Genomic DNA, 15,888 nt, shown 5'->3' with positions numbered 1-15,888 from the left:
TTCCACGAAACAGGCAATACATTGTATGGCAGCGTCTAGTCAATGCCAGGGGGTTACCATGAATTAAAGTAGTGAGGCATCCACAGCCTCGCGCAGTCGGTCAAGCGTACCACGCTCAGCAGGATTAACTGACAGAGGCGACACCAGCCGCAATCGGACGCCATCCATAGCTATCAGAGCATGATACAAGAACAACTGCAGGGCCATAGTGATCTGCCAAATCCCAGGAACACCCTAAGTCCGCGCTATGTAAATACACATAAAATAAATAAAATAGAGTGAGTGCGCGCTGCGAGTTTCGGAGAGTGAGAGTCGGTCCTGCAGCGGCTTGCGGGTCAGCCCGGCTCCCGCTCGGTCCTCGATTCTCTCTCAACTGCCCTATTACCACTGCTACCTCTGTCACCACCGCCCCTTCATCCTATTTTCCTGTTTGGGAGTTACTGCGGAGGAGCAATCGAGGGGTTTGGCGGTGTCTGGTGGAGCTGCCCCAAGCCCCACCACCTGAGAGTCAGCCATACCTGCGGCCCTGAGTCCCGCGTCACGCGACCCGATCAATAGATCAGCCTCGCATGTTACAGGATCAACGGCTTTGTGTGGGCATAATACAAGCGCAGTGTGTGACACGGTGGCCAGCGGAGGTGGCCTGACCAGATTGGGTGCAGCCTACAGGCACGCCAGGCTGACCCCGCTTGTTTGCCTGTCATCTCCCTCCAGGAGGAGCCTCTCAGGACCAAAGGGCACTGTAGAGGGTGACAAGAGTGACTGGAACGAGAGGGACAAGAGCTTCTCTTCATCCTGTTGCTGACAGTTTGAGGGACTCGGACTTCTGGCTTTGTCACACGCACACCAGGAGGTGTTCCAGCAGGTCTGTTCTCGGTGGCTGCTTGGCGTCCCCTCCTTGCTCCCAGCCCCCGTTCCTCCTTGTTGGAACAACCAACATGCAAACAGTTAAAAAAGGTGGCCCGCAGCCGCGAAAGTTAAAACGACGCTGAAGGCACCACTCAAATGTGTTTCAGTGGCGCACGCAGCCGGATGTCCATGTATGGCGTATACCTCACGGGAGCCAGCGCGATAATTACTAACAGATGGCGCTGCTGCTGGCTCCCGTGAGGTAAATGCCATACATGCACGAGCACTGATAGGAAACCGTGCAAAACATGCACGAGTTTCAAGATAAGTGCTGAGCGATTACAAGAGGTCCCTCTAAGCAGTGCTTACGCACTGCGTAGCGTGACATAAAAAGGAACCAGCAACTCGCTGGAGGCCCTGCTACCTCCCTGCACCACTCTGCAAACCCGCCCCCTGGCGCATTGTAAGTTGGGGAATTAATTCCCCTTCAATCCTGAGGGTCCCTGGGGGCCAACTAGCCAACCAGGTGCCTCCAGTAAGCGCCACTGAGCTGAATTGCAGAGAGGTGATCCGAGGCCACACCCCTTTTTACACCACTCTGCAAATGTGGCTTCTGGTGCACTGCTGGTGGGTTGATGAGGTCCTCTTGTGTCCTGAGGACCTCAGGACACAAGTAGACTTTATCCTCCGAGCAGCAGTGTACCAGAAGCCTTGTTTGCAGCGTGGTGTAAAAAGAGGCATGGCTTCGGAACCCCTCTCTGCAATGCAGCTCTGTGGAGCTTACTGGAGGTACCTGGTGGGCTAACTACCCCTCCTGTTACCTCCAGTAAATTTCACACAGTAGGATTGCTAAAAGTTGTTTGGAGGCCATGCTCACCTTTCTCTACCACTCTGCAAACGCGACTGCTATGTTGTAGTTAGAAATTAGCATTTAAAAAACCTTTGAAATCCACTGAAAAAACCATAGGTTTCAGGGACGTTGTAGTTAGAAATTAAGTTTTAAAAAACCTTTGAAATTCACGGAAAAAACCATAGGTATCAGGGACGTTATAGTTAGAAATTAGCATTTAAAAAACCATAGAAATTCACTGAAAAAAACCATAGGTTTCAGGGACGTTTTAGTTAGAAATTAGCATATAAAAAACCATAGAAATTCACTGAAAAAAACATAGGTTTCAGGGACGTTATAGTTAGTTAGACAATTCACTCATACAAAACCAGAGAAATTCGGCTATTATAGTTAGTTCAGCTAACTATAACTCGTGCCCCCGCAATGCACAGCTGATGACGTCACATATTACATCATTCATGACATGGCCAGTGACATCACTGATGACATCTCAAGTGACATCACTGATGACATCACTGATTACATCGTCCATGTGATAATCTGATACACCTCCTCACACCCTAATATAACCTTTGATATACCCACTCTTAAAAAACAGACTACAACCTATCGAAACCATAGACACACCAGTACCAGTTACTACATACCCACTCACTGATTCTTAGGTCTACAAACAAATTCACTTATTCAACCATACAGTCACTCATACATGCAGTCACTCATTAATACAGCACTATAATGTACACACATACACCTATACAGACACTGATACACCACCACTCATCCATAGTTACTCACACACCTAGTCAGTCATGCAAAGAATCAGTCACACTCCCATTTACTCATCTATACAGTTACACACACACCACCTCACTTATTCATACATATACTAACACATACTTACTCTCTTATGCAATCACTGATACAAGCACACACTCATCCATACAGCCACACTCACAATCACTCACTCTCACATATAGTCATTTATATACTTCAATATTCACATATACTACCTTTCATATATGTAGTTACTCACACATGTACCACTGAGATATCCATTCACTCACCAACATACCTATACACACACTCACTCACCCATACAGCCCTTCTCAGATACACTCTTGAACCCATATACCCAGTGAATCACCCACTCACACACCTATGCATAGAGTCACATCCCCCACCCACCCACACAGACACTGAGGCACCCATACAGATACTCATACAACCAATCAATAACCCATAATTTAGCTACTCACCAACCCATGCAGCCGCTTATACACCAACTGACAAAGTGATACAGACATTTACACAGTTTACTCACTAACCCAGGCATTCAGTAAGTCACATTTAATCACTCACTTATACAGTCAGTCACGCACCTACTAAATCATTTATTCAGACACTCATAATTCAATACACCTTGGCATATATATATTTATAAAACATGTTTAAAATGTATAGAAACATACATTCACTGGATGATGTCATCGGTGATGTCATTTGAGATGTCATCAGTGATGTCATCAGTGATGTCACTGACCATGTCATGAATGTGTGATGTCATCAGCAGGGCATTGTGGGGCGCGATTTATAGTTAGCTCAACTAACTATAACGGCCTAATTTCTCTGGTTTTGTACTAGTGAAATGTCTAACTAACTATAACGTCCCTGAAACCTATGATTTTTTCAGTGAATATATATATATATATATAAATATGTTAAAAATTAAAAAACAAATATAGTTAATATTAAAAATAAATAAAAACATGTTATAATGTTAAATATATGACAAATACCTACAAATATTATATTAAATACAATAAAGAAAATAATTATCAAACAAATACATATTTTTAGTTAGAAATTATTTAGAAACAAAATCAAATTATTACATACATTTAGTTTGTTTACTTCCTACCCTATGACACCACACACTTCACAGCCCATATCAAATGTAATGAAATATATATTTCCATAATTAACATAATGAATTATCAATTAAAGAAATGTTATTAATTAAAAAACAAGTTAATACACGTAAAAATTAATTAACTTCCCACCCTTTGTCCCAGCTAAAATTAAACTGTAAAAACAAAAAAATACATAATTTACATTTATTTTCAATTAAAAAACGTATAGTATAAACAACTAATTATAAAGTAAGTAAAAATAATGTATTCCCCACCTTTTTGCCCTATAAAACCAAAACCCACATACAAAAAAAGTAAACAAATACCCTAATTAATTATCAATTAATTACCCTTAATGATCAACAAATTATTAATTGAACATAAATGACTTCCCACCATTTACCCCATGAACCACACAACCCACATCTAAAACGTATCACACAATTTCCATATTTAATTTTCATATACGTATTTAATATTTAATTTAAAAAATGACTTCCCACCCTTTACCCCTATAAACCCCACAACACACACCTACAAAAATTACACAATTATCATAATCAACTACCAATTAATTAATTAATATGAATTAACAACCAACTAATAATTAATTACAAATAAATTACATCCCACAATTACCATTATAAAATCTCGACTAAAAAATATTAATAAAAAATAATAATCATTAACTTACTATATTTAAATTACTTTCCACCCTATTCCCCTATAAACCCACAAACCCACTACGGAACTAAAAAACGTAAAATGGAATTAAAGTAAAATTGATAACTACTAACAATTTAACACATTTATTAAAAAACATAAACAATACTTATGCAAAAAAATACATCATAAACATTCAAAATATAAACTAAAATACATGACACTAATTTAAAAATTGACATTTTAAAAAACTATATTTTTGCAAACAATATTAATGACTTCTATATTTTTTAAAACAGTATTTTTTCCTTAAATTCGAAATTCTGGACCACGATATTCTTGCTATTAATATTTCTGTGTCACAATATTTACTACTAGATATTTGTGTAAGTCGACATTTCCAACTCGATATTCTGTTTGAATCCCACCACTGATGCATGTTATTGCCTACAACCACTGATGCATATAATGTCAAAAGCCACTGGCGCATGTTACAGCCCTGGACCAATGGTGGATATAATGTCAGAGACCCCTGATGCAAATATATCAGCACTGCGATGTTATGACAGTGTTGTAAACGCTGTTTCCCGGCATGAGACCAGAAGTAGTATGGCGCAGAACTTCCAATGCTGGCCACGGCGTAGCAAGACACCCTTCAGAGAAGGGTGGTAAACTGCGAGTGTTTTGCGACCGCAATTGCAAAACATTCATACATAGGTTTTGCGAGTCACTATTTGATTAGCGACTCGTAAAATAGGGTTATTCCATTGAGCTGACCTATTTTGCGGTCGCAAAGGGGCCGAAATCCCATTAGTGGCCTCAAAAAACGGTTTTACATCTGGCCTGTAAATGTCATTCGATGCTCATGATAGTCTGAGGTCATGGAGGGGTGTTACATACTCACAGGTCCCAATCGCGTTTGATTTCATCTGAATCAAAGCCTCGTAGATTCAGAAAAGAGAAGGACTCCTGCAAGTGGATATATGTAATGTCTACACTGGTGAACATGCTTAGTCAACTCTGTCTGTGACACCCATGACAGATCAGTGTTTGCCGAGGTCACCGTTTTAAAGAGACGGTGTGCCAAGGTCAAACCCTCTGCATTTGTAAATGGTTGTTTGTATAGAAGTCAATTAGGAAATTACTAGTTGGTAAGTCTTGCAAGTTTCACAATAAGGAAATATAGGAAGAGGGAGGTGAAGCTATTTGGCAAAGATCACGTAGCCTGGTCTAGTGAGGTAGCAGGGATTAGAAGTTGGTTGACGAAGCAGCGATGCAACACTTCTCAGTGCGTCCTCTTGCAACACCATTAGATGCGCTGTATTTAAAGTACATCATGTTGCAAGGAGTTACAGATATGTCAGTATTCCTGATGTACCTGAATGCGCAAAAGTGGCTCATTGCTGGGGTCTGTCTGAGGTGTGTCTGAAAACAGACACAACTCCAGCAATGTGTCCTTTCACATGGGGCAAGACTCATGTGAAAGGGTTCTGTGTCACCCGCATGAGGCAGGCGTAAGGTTTTCACGTAATGGTGCCACTTCTGCGAGGCTTTGATGCGGTGGAACGCCCACCCTGCATACATTACACCAGACACAGGTATAATGTACCGCAGGGGTTTACAAAATGATGCATCTGCGTCACTTTGTAAATAGGGCGCAATATGGCGCCCTTTTAACACCGCCAGCGCATCACAAAAAGGGACGCACCAGGGGCGCAAAAGTTTTGCAAGGCTCATAAGTAAGCCCCAGCGATTTTAGGAATGAAAGAAAGGGTGGGAGGGGTTTTGTCAAAGATAGTGATCTGTGACGTGTATACAGATGGGTGTATGCCACGTGCATGCCAAGGTTTTGAAAGGTTTTGTCTGCTTTGAAATTATGCAGCTGGAGGTGGAGCGTGGGGGGGGGGGTGGCGATTCTCTTTAGGCTTGAATGCTCCCAAGATGCACCTCGTCCAGTGTTCCACCTGCCTCCCCCGGAGTGCACCCGGCCTCAACCCTTCATGTTAAAGGGTCTCTACGGCGCCTGTGGCTTCCATGCCAGGAGCATGGGGGTGGCTGAAAAGCCCCCAAGAAGGATCCCCCTAACAGAAGCCTGGACACCCGAGGAGGGGTAAAGTGAATGAGAGCCTGGCCACTGAAGCCGGATTCAGTTTCATACTCCACCGAGGTAAAATGATCAGTGTCCTGGGCCTAGAGCTGTGGAACCCGCCAAAACAAAAGCTGAGAAACCAAACACACAAGTCATTCAATCAATCATGGGTTTGTTAAGGGAGACTACTCACCCGTACGGGTCTCAAGGCGCTGGGGGGGGGGGGGGGTGAGGCGTAAGGTCCTGTCCATCAAGGAGGAGGTCTATCGAAGAGCCATGTTTTGAGGTCCCTTGTGAAGTTGGGGAGTGATGTTGTGTGGTGGAGCAGGAGGGCGTTGCAGGCCCTGGCCATGAGGAAGGAGAAACAGTGGCCTCCTGATCTGGACTTCCTGGTGAGAGGGACCACGGCGTAGGAGAGCTGGGCTGATCGTAGGGTCCTTTGGGGTGCGTGGAATGTGAGTCAGTGTTTCAAGTATGCTGGTCTGGTGTTGTAGAGGGCTTTGTGTGTGTGGGTGAGAATCTTGAAGGTGATTCTTGCCTTGATGGGGAGCCAGTGGAGTGTGCGCAGGTGCTGGGTGATGTGGCAGCGTCGTGGCAGTTTGATGAATAGTCTGGCAACGGCGTACTGGATGTTTTGAAGTTTGTGAGTGAGGTTTTTGTTGATTCCGGCGTAAGAGTGCGATGCAATAGTCAAGGCTGCTGGTGATGAGGGCGTGTGTGTCGCTCTTTCTGTGTTCGAGGGGGATCCATTTGAAGGTCTTGCGTAGAAGGCGGAGGGTGTGGAAGCAGGAAAATGCGACAGAGGTGACCTAGCAGTCCATTTTGAGTTCGGAGTCCAGGATGATTCCAAGGTTGCGTGCGTCGTCCGTGGGGGTGGGCAAGCTTCCAAGGACAGGGGCCACCAGGTGTCGTTCCAGGCGTCGGAGTGTGGACCCATGATGAGTACTTCTGTATTGTCCGTGTTGAGTTGTAGACAGCTGCTCTTCATCCATTTGGCGACTGCTTCCATGCCTTCTTGAAAGTTGTGTTTAGCTGCGTTGGGTTCGTTGCATAGGGAGAGGATGAGATGGTTGTTGTCTGCGTATGAAACAGTATTGAGTCTGTGGGTTCTGACGACGGGGGCGAGCGGAGCCATGTAGATGTTGAACAATGTGGGGCTGAGGGAGGATCCTTGGGAGACTCCCCAGGTGGTCAGTGTGGGGTCCGAGAGGAAGGGATGGAGTCTAACCCCCTGCTTTCTGCCAGAGTGGAACAAGCGGGTCCAGTCGAGGGCCTTGTCCTGGATCCCTGCGTCGTGAAGTCTGTGTGCTAGGGTGCGGTGAGAGACTGTGTCGAAGACCGCTGAAAGGTCGAGGAGGATGAGGGCTACTGTTACTCATCTGTCCAGGAGGGAGCGGGTGTTGGAGAGGAGTCTGAAGGCAAGCCTCTTCTTCAGAGGGCCTCCTTCCCCACCAGGGTCATGTCCCCACTGGCCCTCCCCCTCTCTAAATTTGCCCTCGGCTCCTCCCTGTGCGGTTCATCCCCCACAGAAGCCTTAAATAAAGCCCTACAGCCTGGCCCCTCTCTCCCTTCCATAGAGCGCTACAAACACTTTGTATTGTATTGTAATTGCATTTATATAGCGCTTACTGTAGGGCTTTGACTTATCGCCTCCAGCACTACCTGTAGCTTGTCACGTACTAAGGCTATGCAAACCACATAAACACATGAATGAATGAATAAATGCATACATAAATTAATGAGTTGCTGAATAAATAAATATATACATGTATACACAAATTAGTGTATGAATTAATAAATGCATGCATGCATACATGAATGAATGAGTGGATGAATAAATAAACGAATATATGCATACATAAATTGAAGTTTGGATGAATGAATAATTACATTCATCCATGAATGAATGAATAAATGCATACATGAATGAGTTGATGAATAAATAAATGCATACACGAATGAGTGTATGAATGAATAAATACATGCGTACATTAACGATTGAGTAGATGAATAAGTAAACAAATATATGCATACATAAATTAATGTGAATGAACGAATAGTCACATTAATACATGAATTAATGAATAAATAAATATGTGCATGTATACATAAATGAATGCCTGGATGAATGAATGAATAAATGATTGGCTGCATCACTGAAAGTGGCTAGTCCTTCTCTGAGTGTGCTATGCCTTCAGCTAGTGCTCCTAAGACTGAGTTCTGTGTTTTTTACCCTCTGCAGGTGGACCAGATTCTAATCCATCAGAAGCGTGAGTACATTCTTTCATTTTACTTGACACAGACGAGGTGAAGATAAAGCAAATATAAATACAGAGACTGCAAATAAAGGCTCATGCACTTGAGTCCAGTTCTATGTCAGAATATCACGTACAAAAACTTTGTTTTGCAAAAATATCGAGGCCAGAACATTTGCTCCCACAATATTGCTGTTGTAAAGCAGGAAACAGATTAAAATTGAAGAGTTTTATTCAGCAGCACAGCATCATAACATGAGGCTTCAGAGTCCAGATGCAACTGCCTCAAAGATGCAGAATGCATCATCAGGAAAGTTCTGTAAGGAATATAGAACTAGAACAATGAACAAGCAGGTCTCATGCCATTAAAGGGGAAGGAATATAATACAGAATGTAACACATCTTCCCCATAAAATAAAAGAAACAAAAGTAAACATTTTATACATAATCCCGTAACGATACGGGTCTTCTCCTAATCCGGAAATCCTCCTTGACTCTAGAAGCAATAGTTTTAGGTGAAGAACCGGAAAACTGATCTGGTACAGAACCAGAGTAACTCTGAGAATGAGGATAAGCATCGGCACTATGTTGGATAGGACACTTTGCTACTTTGCTTACATTCCAGACTTTGCCATCTTGTGTGATAACAGAGTTATTAAAAACATTCTTAATCTGAATGGTTCTACCATACTTGCTCATGCCCTTGTTAACAAAAGATGGTTTTTTGATCTTGACCCAATCTCCAACAGCCAAACCATGCTCTCTTGCCTTCCACTTCTTGTTATACCACACAGCAGACTTATTCTGTTTATAAGAAACCCTGTCCGCAATAACTTTGACATCCACTACATTCTCCTCAAAACTCCTACATTTCTCCTTAAACCACCAAGGACAAATGACAGAAGCTGGATCTCTTCCTTTTAGAAGTTTGAAAGGACTAACTTCTGTAGTGGTGTGGGGAGTAATGCGATAATTCCAAAGTTTCTCTCTGAGAACATTGAACCAATTACCCCTTTCCTTAATTGCATCAAAAACAAAATTCTTTAACACTCGGTTGAAACGCTCAACTTGACCGTTCTCATGCGGTTCATAAAGAGAAGTTCTAATATGTTTGATATTACAAGATTGTAAAAATGACTGCATTTCCGACGAAACTAATTGTACACCGTTATCTGATACCAAAACAGAGGGACAACCTTCTCTTGAAAATACATCCTTAAAGAATGAAATGATGACCTCAGAAGTGACTTTGGACACAAATTTCACTTCCGGCCATTTTGAATGGTAATCTATAATTACCAGAGCAAAACGAGAAGTCTCGGGGAAAATATGGAACGGACCAGAAATATCGAAGGCAATTTTATTCCATGGAACTTCAGGCCACACTACTGGTTTGAGGGGTGGGACAAAAACTTTTAACATTTTGTCCTTATCACAACCCTCACTGCACTCTCTAACAACACGATCTACAAACCTGTCTAAACCTGGCCACCAAAAGTTCAACCTAATGAGACGCTTCATGGCAGAAATACCCGGATGGGTTTTATGCGCTAATTTGAGTATTAAATCCTGAACTCCAATAGGTGGAACACACTTATCACCCTTAAAGATTAAATCTCCCTCACAGAACAATTCATGGGCAACATTAAAAAACGGTACAATATCTTCCCTGATATTAGCTTTGCTGGGCCAACCTTCTAAAAGATATTTTCTTAAAGTAATTAACTTATCATCTTCATCCTGACACTTGATCCACAATTGTTCAGTAATATCTTGGTACTGAGTAGAAACAAAAACTTGCAGACTAGAAACAAAATTGACATCTTTAGATCCACTAACATTGTCAATCAGACTAACACACGGAAGGCGTGATAGACAATCAGCCGTAACATTGTTCTTCCCAGGTATGTATTCCACTGTAAAGTTATATTCCTGCAATCTTGATGTTAAACGAGCAATTCTCGCAGTGGAATTCCAACCTCCACCCACTGATAGAATATGGACAAGGGGCTTGTGATCAGTTCTTAAAATGAACTTACTACCCCAAATGTAGATCCTATAATGTTCAATGGCCCACACACACGACAGTAACTCTCGCTCAATGACCGCATACCTGCGTTCTGTCTCACTCAGTGTCCTAGAGGAAAAGGCAACATTCCACTCCGTCATACCATCTGTTTGAGACATCACACATCCCAATCCATACAAACTTGCATCCGTTGTAATGATACACTTCTTGCCCATCCTAAAGGGTTTTAAAGTAGGAGAATTGACAATGTCATTTTTTATCTCAGTGAAAGCTTTTCCTTGTTCTGTGTCCCAAATAAATTCATGTTTTTGTCTCAACAGTTTTCTCAAAGGCTCAATTTTAGTAGCAAAATTAACCACAAATTTGCTGTAATACTCGCACATGCCTAAAAAGGACAGAAGTTGTTCCTTAGTACTAGGAGCTGGAGCATTGAGAATGGCTTCAACATTAGATTTCTTTGGGACTAAACCTTTCCCCGATAGAGTATGCCCCAAATAGTCCACTGATTTCCTAAACAAATTGCATTTATGTGCTTTAAGAGTGAGACCATAGTTTTGCAATCTAGAACACACTTCATCAAGATGAACAGAATGTTCATTCTCATTTTTAGAAAAAATCAGGATGTCATCCTGGAAACACTTAACAAAAGAATCAAGGTCTCTAAATATCTGAAACATTACACGCTGAAAAACAGAAGCAGCAGATGCCAACCCAAATGGCATTCTTCTATACTGGAATAGGCCCATGGGTGTAATAAAGGCTGTTAACTTTTTGGAATCTTCCGTAAGTTCAATTTGATGGTACGCTGACCTAAGATCCAGGGTAGAAAAAATCTGCGCACCATCAAAAAGAAAAACCAGCTCATTAATATTGGGGAGTGGATGACAGTCAATTATAATATTTGAATTAAGAGCTCTCAGGTCAATGCAAACTCTCAACTTTTGATCAGCCTTTCGTACGAGAACTATGGGTGAAACCCATTCGGATGACTCAATCGGTTCGATAATATTATCTTTCAATAGATCATCTATCATTTCTTTTAATTCAGATCTAACATTTAGAGGCACACCTCTTAATTTTTGCTTAACAGGAATAGCCCCATCTCTCAACACTATTTTATGCGCAAAGTCTTTCAACTTTCCCAACTGATCACAAAAGACTTTGTCAAATTTCTTTTTCCACAATGAGATAACATCCTCTCTTCCATCGCTAATGGTATTAATCATTTCCTGATCACTACAAAGTTCAATGGGATCCTTAGCACGTGGATTCAATTTGATACCAAGTTCCCATTGATCATGCCATCCCAGAACATTAACGCCCTTGGTAGCAATATATAACTTGATGTGAGCTAACCTGCCTCTGAAAGTCAAAGGAACATTCAAAAATCCTTCAATGGAAATGTTGTTCCCATTAAAACCTTCAGCTAAAATGTCAGATGGCTGTAAATTTGAAAAGTCACACACACACTGTAATTTCTCATCAAAGTATTGTTTCGTGATAATGGTCCAAGGAGACCCAGAATCTACCATCAGTTCAATGTCAATCTCAAAAATGCGAAATACACACTTAGGTGATTTCTTCCTGGTCAAAACAACAGATCCATTTTGAATAACAGAAACAACATAACCTTTTGTAATTTCCTGGGGTGTGATTTCAGAATCACTAACAGAAGAAATTTTAGCAGGAGTGGGATAATTAGAAATAGAACGGGATTGTCCCGCTCGCCCTTGTGTATTAAAACGTTTTTCTCTGCAAACATTGCTAAAATGTCCCATCCTCCCACATATATTGCAAGTTCTATTCATAGCAGGACAACCTTGGAACGAGGCAATGTGTGATTTGTTACCGCACCTGAAACAAGACACAGAATTACTGTGAAAATCAGGCTTCTTGTAATTTCCACCTGAAACATTCTTTGCACCCAAATGCGTAGTAGTGAAATTTTTTTCTTCATTTTTGGGCTTAACTAAGCATACTTCTTCTTCAACGTTAGTTTTGTTACTATTGGTACTCTGTTTCTCTACAATATTCGTCCACTTTTCAGACATCTCTGTGGACTTTGCAATAGCAATGCTTTCTTCTAAGCTTGGATCACCTAAACACCATAATTTATCTTGGACTTTCTTATTCTTAACATGTACTATGATTTGGTCACGTATCATCTCATCAGCAATGGTACCAAAGTTGCAATGTAAGGTAAGCGCTCTTAAAGAAGTAAGAAAGTCATCGAATGATTCATCTTGCTTCTGCGCCCTGGTGTAAAATTTAAAACAATTAAGTGCAATATTGGTAGTTGGTTTAAATCTCTTTTCCAACCTGGTAAGAGCTTCAGAGTATACATTAAGGTTATCACCACTTCCAGAGGGAGCAGTAACTTGAGGCAAAGTTCTAAAGATCTCTTGCCCATCTGAACCTAAACAATGTAATAATATACTTTTTTTTCTTTCCGCACCCATACGCTCTCCATCGATGGCTCTCATATAATTGAAGAATTCCTCCTTCCACCTAGCCCAAGGTAAAGGAGGGTCACCCTTGATCTGTAAAAATTTTGCAGGAGGGTCAAATTGCATTTTAAATAATGTAAGCAAACAAAATGATAATTAAATATCAATACACTGAGAAAGTAAATGAAACTTCCCAATTAGAAAATGTACTCCAAAATATAGGTAAGTTATAAGCAGAAAGAGAGTATGGAGCTTGTCTAAATATAAAGAGTTAAGCATACATGTGACACTAGGAAAATAAAATGCACTTAATTGTAAAATTGTAAATGTAAGTAGTCTCTGTGGTAATTGGAGTAAAATATTCAAGTTCTTCCACTAGATGGCAACAGAATAAAGTGCCTTCGTGGTTTTGAAGATGGCTGAGAACAGATCGAAAATCTAATGTAAGTCAGCTAAAATGCCTCAAAATTGGAATGTACTGGTACTTAAGCGATGAAACGCTGCTCAAAATAATAGAGAAATAACCATTTCTGTTAAGGAACCGGCAAAATGGAAAGCTTTGCTGCCGAACAGTCGTTGCTAAGCAGCAAAATGCTCAGGGGAGCAAAATAGCGGCACGTTGCACGCAGCGTCAAACACGTAGGACGTTACGTGATGTTGCGTGTGTAAGGAGAAGAGCGCTGCGTGTCACAGTGGCAGGACGCAATGAGATTCTAACGCGTTGAAACGCTTCATACGTCGGGCATTGTGTGACTCAGTAGCAGCTAATCGATGACGTAGGCAAGAACCCTCGATGCACTATTACGCTTCATACGCTGTGAAGCGTCCAGGCAGGAGATTGGAATCTTGCAGAGGGAGCCTTGTACGTTGTGAGCAGGTACAAATAACTTGAATGATGCACAACTCGAAATTTGATGTAAATAGGTTAAAAGTTAGTTGTAAATTCTCCAAAACGGTGGAAGAAACACAGGGACACATCCAGGAAGTAACAGGTCCAATAGAAATCTTTTCTCCAGAAAATTAAAAGACAAAATCTTCTTAAAAATCCAAATGATTCTCAAATAGAATAAAATTGGGTTCACTCCGCTCCTGTGCTGTAGATGGCTGGAGTCCTCGTCGCCAAATTTTGTTGTAAAGCCGGAAACAGATTAAAATTGAAGAGTTTTATTCAGCAGCACAGCATCATAACATGAGGCTTCAGAGTCCAGATGCAACTGACTCAAAGATGCAGAATGCATCATCAGGAAAGTTCTGTAAGGAATATAGAACTAGAACAATGAACAAGCAGGTCTCATGCCATTAAAGAGGAAGGAATATAATACAGAATGTAACAATTGCGAAGGTCAATATTTATAGGTTAGTATAGATTTATTGATATTAACTTTGTATCAATGTATCCTAAGGATATATATTTTACACAATAGTCTGGTAGAATACATTGCTTCTTCATTCACCAAAATGTAGCGGAAGTGACATTACATACCCTTTGACCTTAATGACATCACAGGAAGTGACCCTTGATCCTGATTTTTTGCCATGAAGTCATGTGACATGCCCTTAATCATGATGACATCACAATAATTGGCACTGATGAAGTTCCATTATAACTGCATGAGTAATATGACAACACAATACAGACAAAGGTGTGGTTTAGACCCGCCCATGTTATGAGGCTGACTTGATCTTTGAACGTTCTGGAACATAATGTAGATTTTCCACAGCCTTGGTGGGCTGAAAATCTGGATTTTATTAGGGACACGGAGGCAAATATTATGCAATAAATCCTTTATTGCCACCACTCAGCAGCAAGAAAAAACACAACATGTTCTTAGAATACAGAATATAGAACTTCTGAGAACATTCCAAACTCAATAAAACTCCTCTCTTGTATGTACTCTTCCTTCTTATGTTGCCTGCGAAAAGAGAATATAGTAACAAACAAATCCAAAACCAAAAGTCTGATAAACTTGAAATAGAACACGAAGTCTTCATTCTTCTTTCCAACGACGATATGAAAACAACAAATCTCATAAAGTCCATTTAATTCGTATTCTGACCTGTACAAAAAAATAATAACAGAAAAAAATCAAAAGGGATCCGGGCTAAGGGTGGGATAATATTTGCCTCCGTGTCCCTAATAAAATCCAGATTTTCAGCCCACCAAGGCTGTGGAAAATCTACATTTTTGGCACGACACGGAGGCCAACATTATGCAAGTTCAAAGCATATCAACAATACATTGTGCAGCACTCTCAATCGGTTTAAAATAAAATTTCCTAAAAACAGAATCTGATGATCAATCTGCACTCCTCAGGATATCCTGTAAACTTCCACCTAAAATCCTTGCTTTAGAAGCAGCTGCACCTCTAACAGAATGTGCTTTAAACTTACCTGTATCAAAACCTGCTTTTTAGGTCTCGCCTGTCGATGCGCATGCGCATCGAGCTTGCGAGACTATGGGGGCTTAAACACTCTTTAACCAACTTGCAAGGAATCGTGGCGATTCCTTGCAGTGCCCGTGAAATTTAAGCTCAATGCGCATGCGCATTGAGCTTAAAAGCGCGTGCACATGCCCCCAGCCGCCTGCCTTGCCCACTCTCTCTCTCACAGCCTCCCCCAGCTCCGCCCCCTCACTTCTTGATTGCACGGCCGCTAGGCCGTGCCTCCCCTACTCTCCTCCCCCCTCCTCCTCCTACTCTCCTCCCCTGACTGCCGTGTCGCACCTCTCCCCTCTCCCCGCTCCGCCCCCTCCCCTGCCCGCCGTGTCGCAGAACACAGAAGCTTGTTTCCACT

At 41.6% G+C, this 15,888-nt stretch overlaps 1 protein-coding gene across 1 annotated transcript in view; it reads left to right on the top strand.

The window, feature by feature from the left end:
• Positions 1–15,888, top strand: part of LOC144798522 (phospholipid scramblase family member 5-like) — a 290,685-nt gene that overhangs the window by 177,145 nt on the left and 97,652 nt on the right. The window contains exon 4 of the mRNA XM_078669444.1: positions 8,607–8,634. Coding sequence (XP_078525570.1) covers positions 8,607–8,634 — 28 coding nt within the window. The remainder of the gene's footprint in view (positions 1–8,606; positions 8,635–15,888) is intronic.

Source organism: Lissotriton helveticus, chromosome 12 (assembly GCF_964261635.1).
Source record: "Lissotriton helveticus chromosome 12, aLisHel1.1, whole genome shotgun sequence".
NCBI lineage: Eukaryota > Metazoa > Chordata > Amphibia > Caudata > Salamandridae > Lissotriton > Lissotriton helveticus.
Note: the sequence above shows the minus strand (reverse complement) of the source record. Positions and strands in the feature narration are given on the sequence as shown.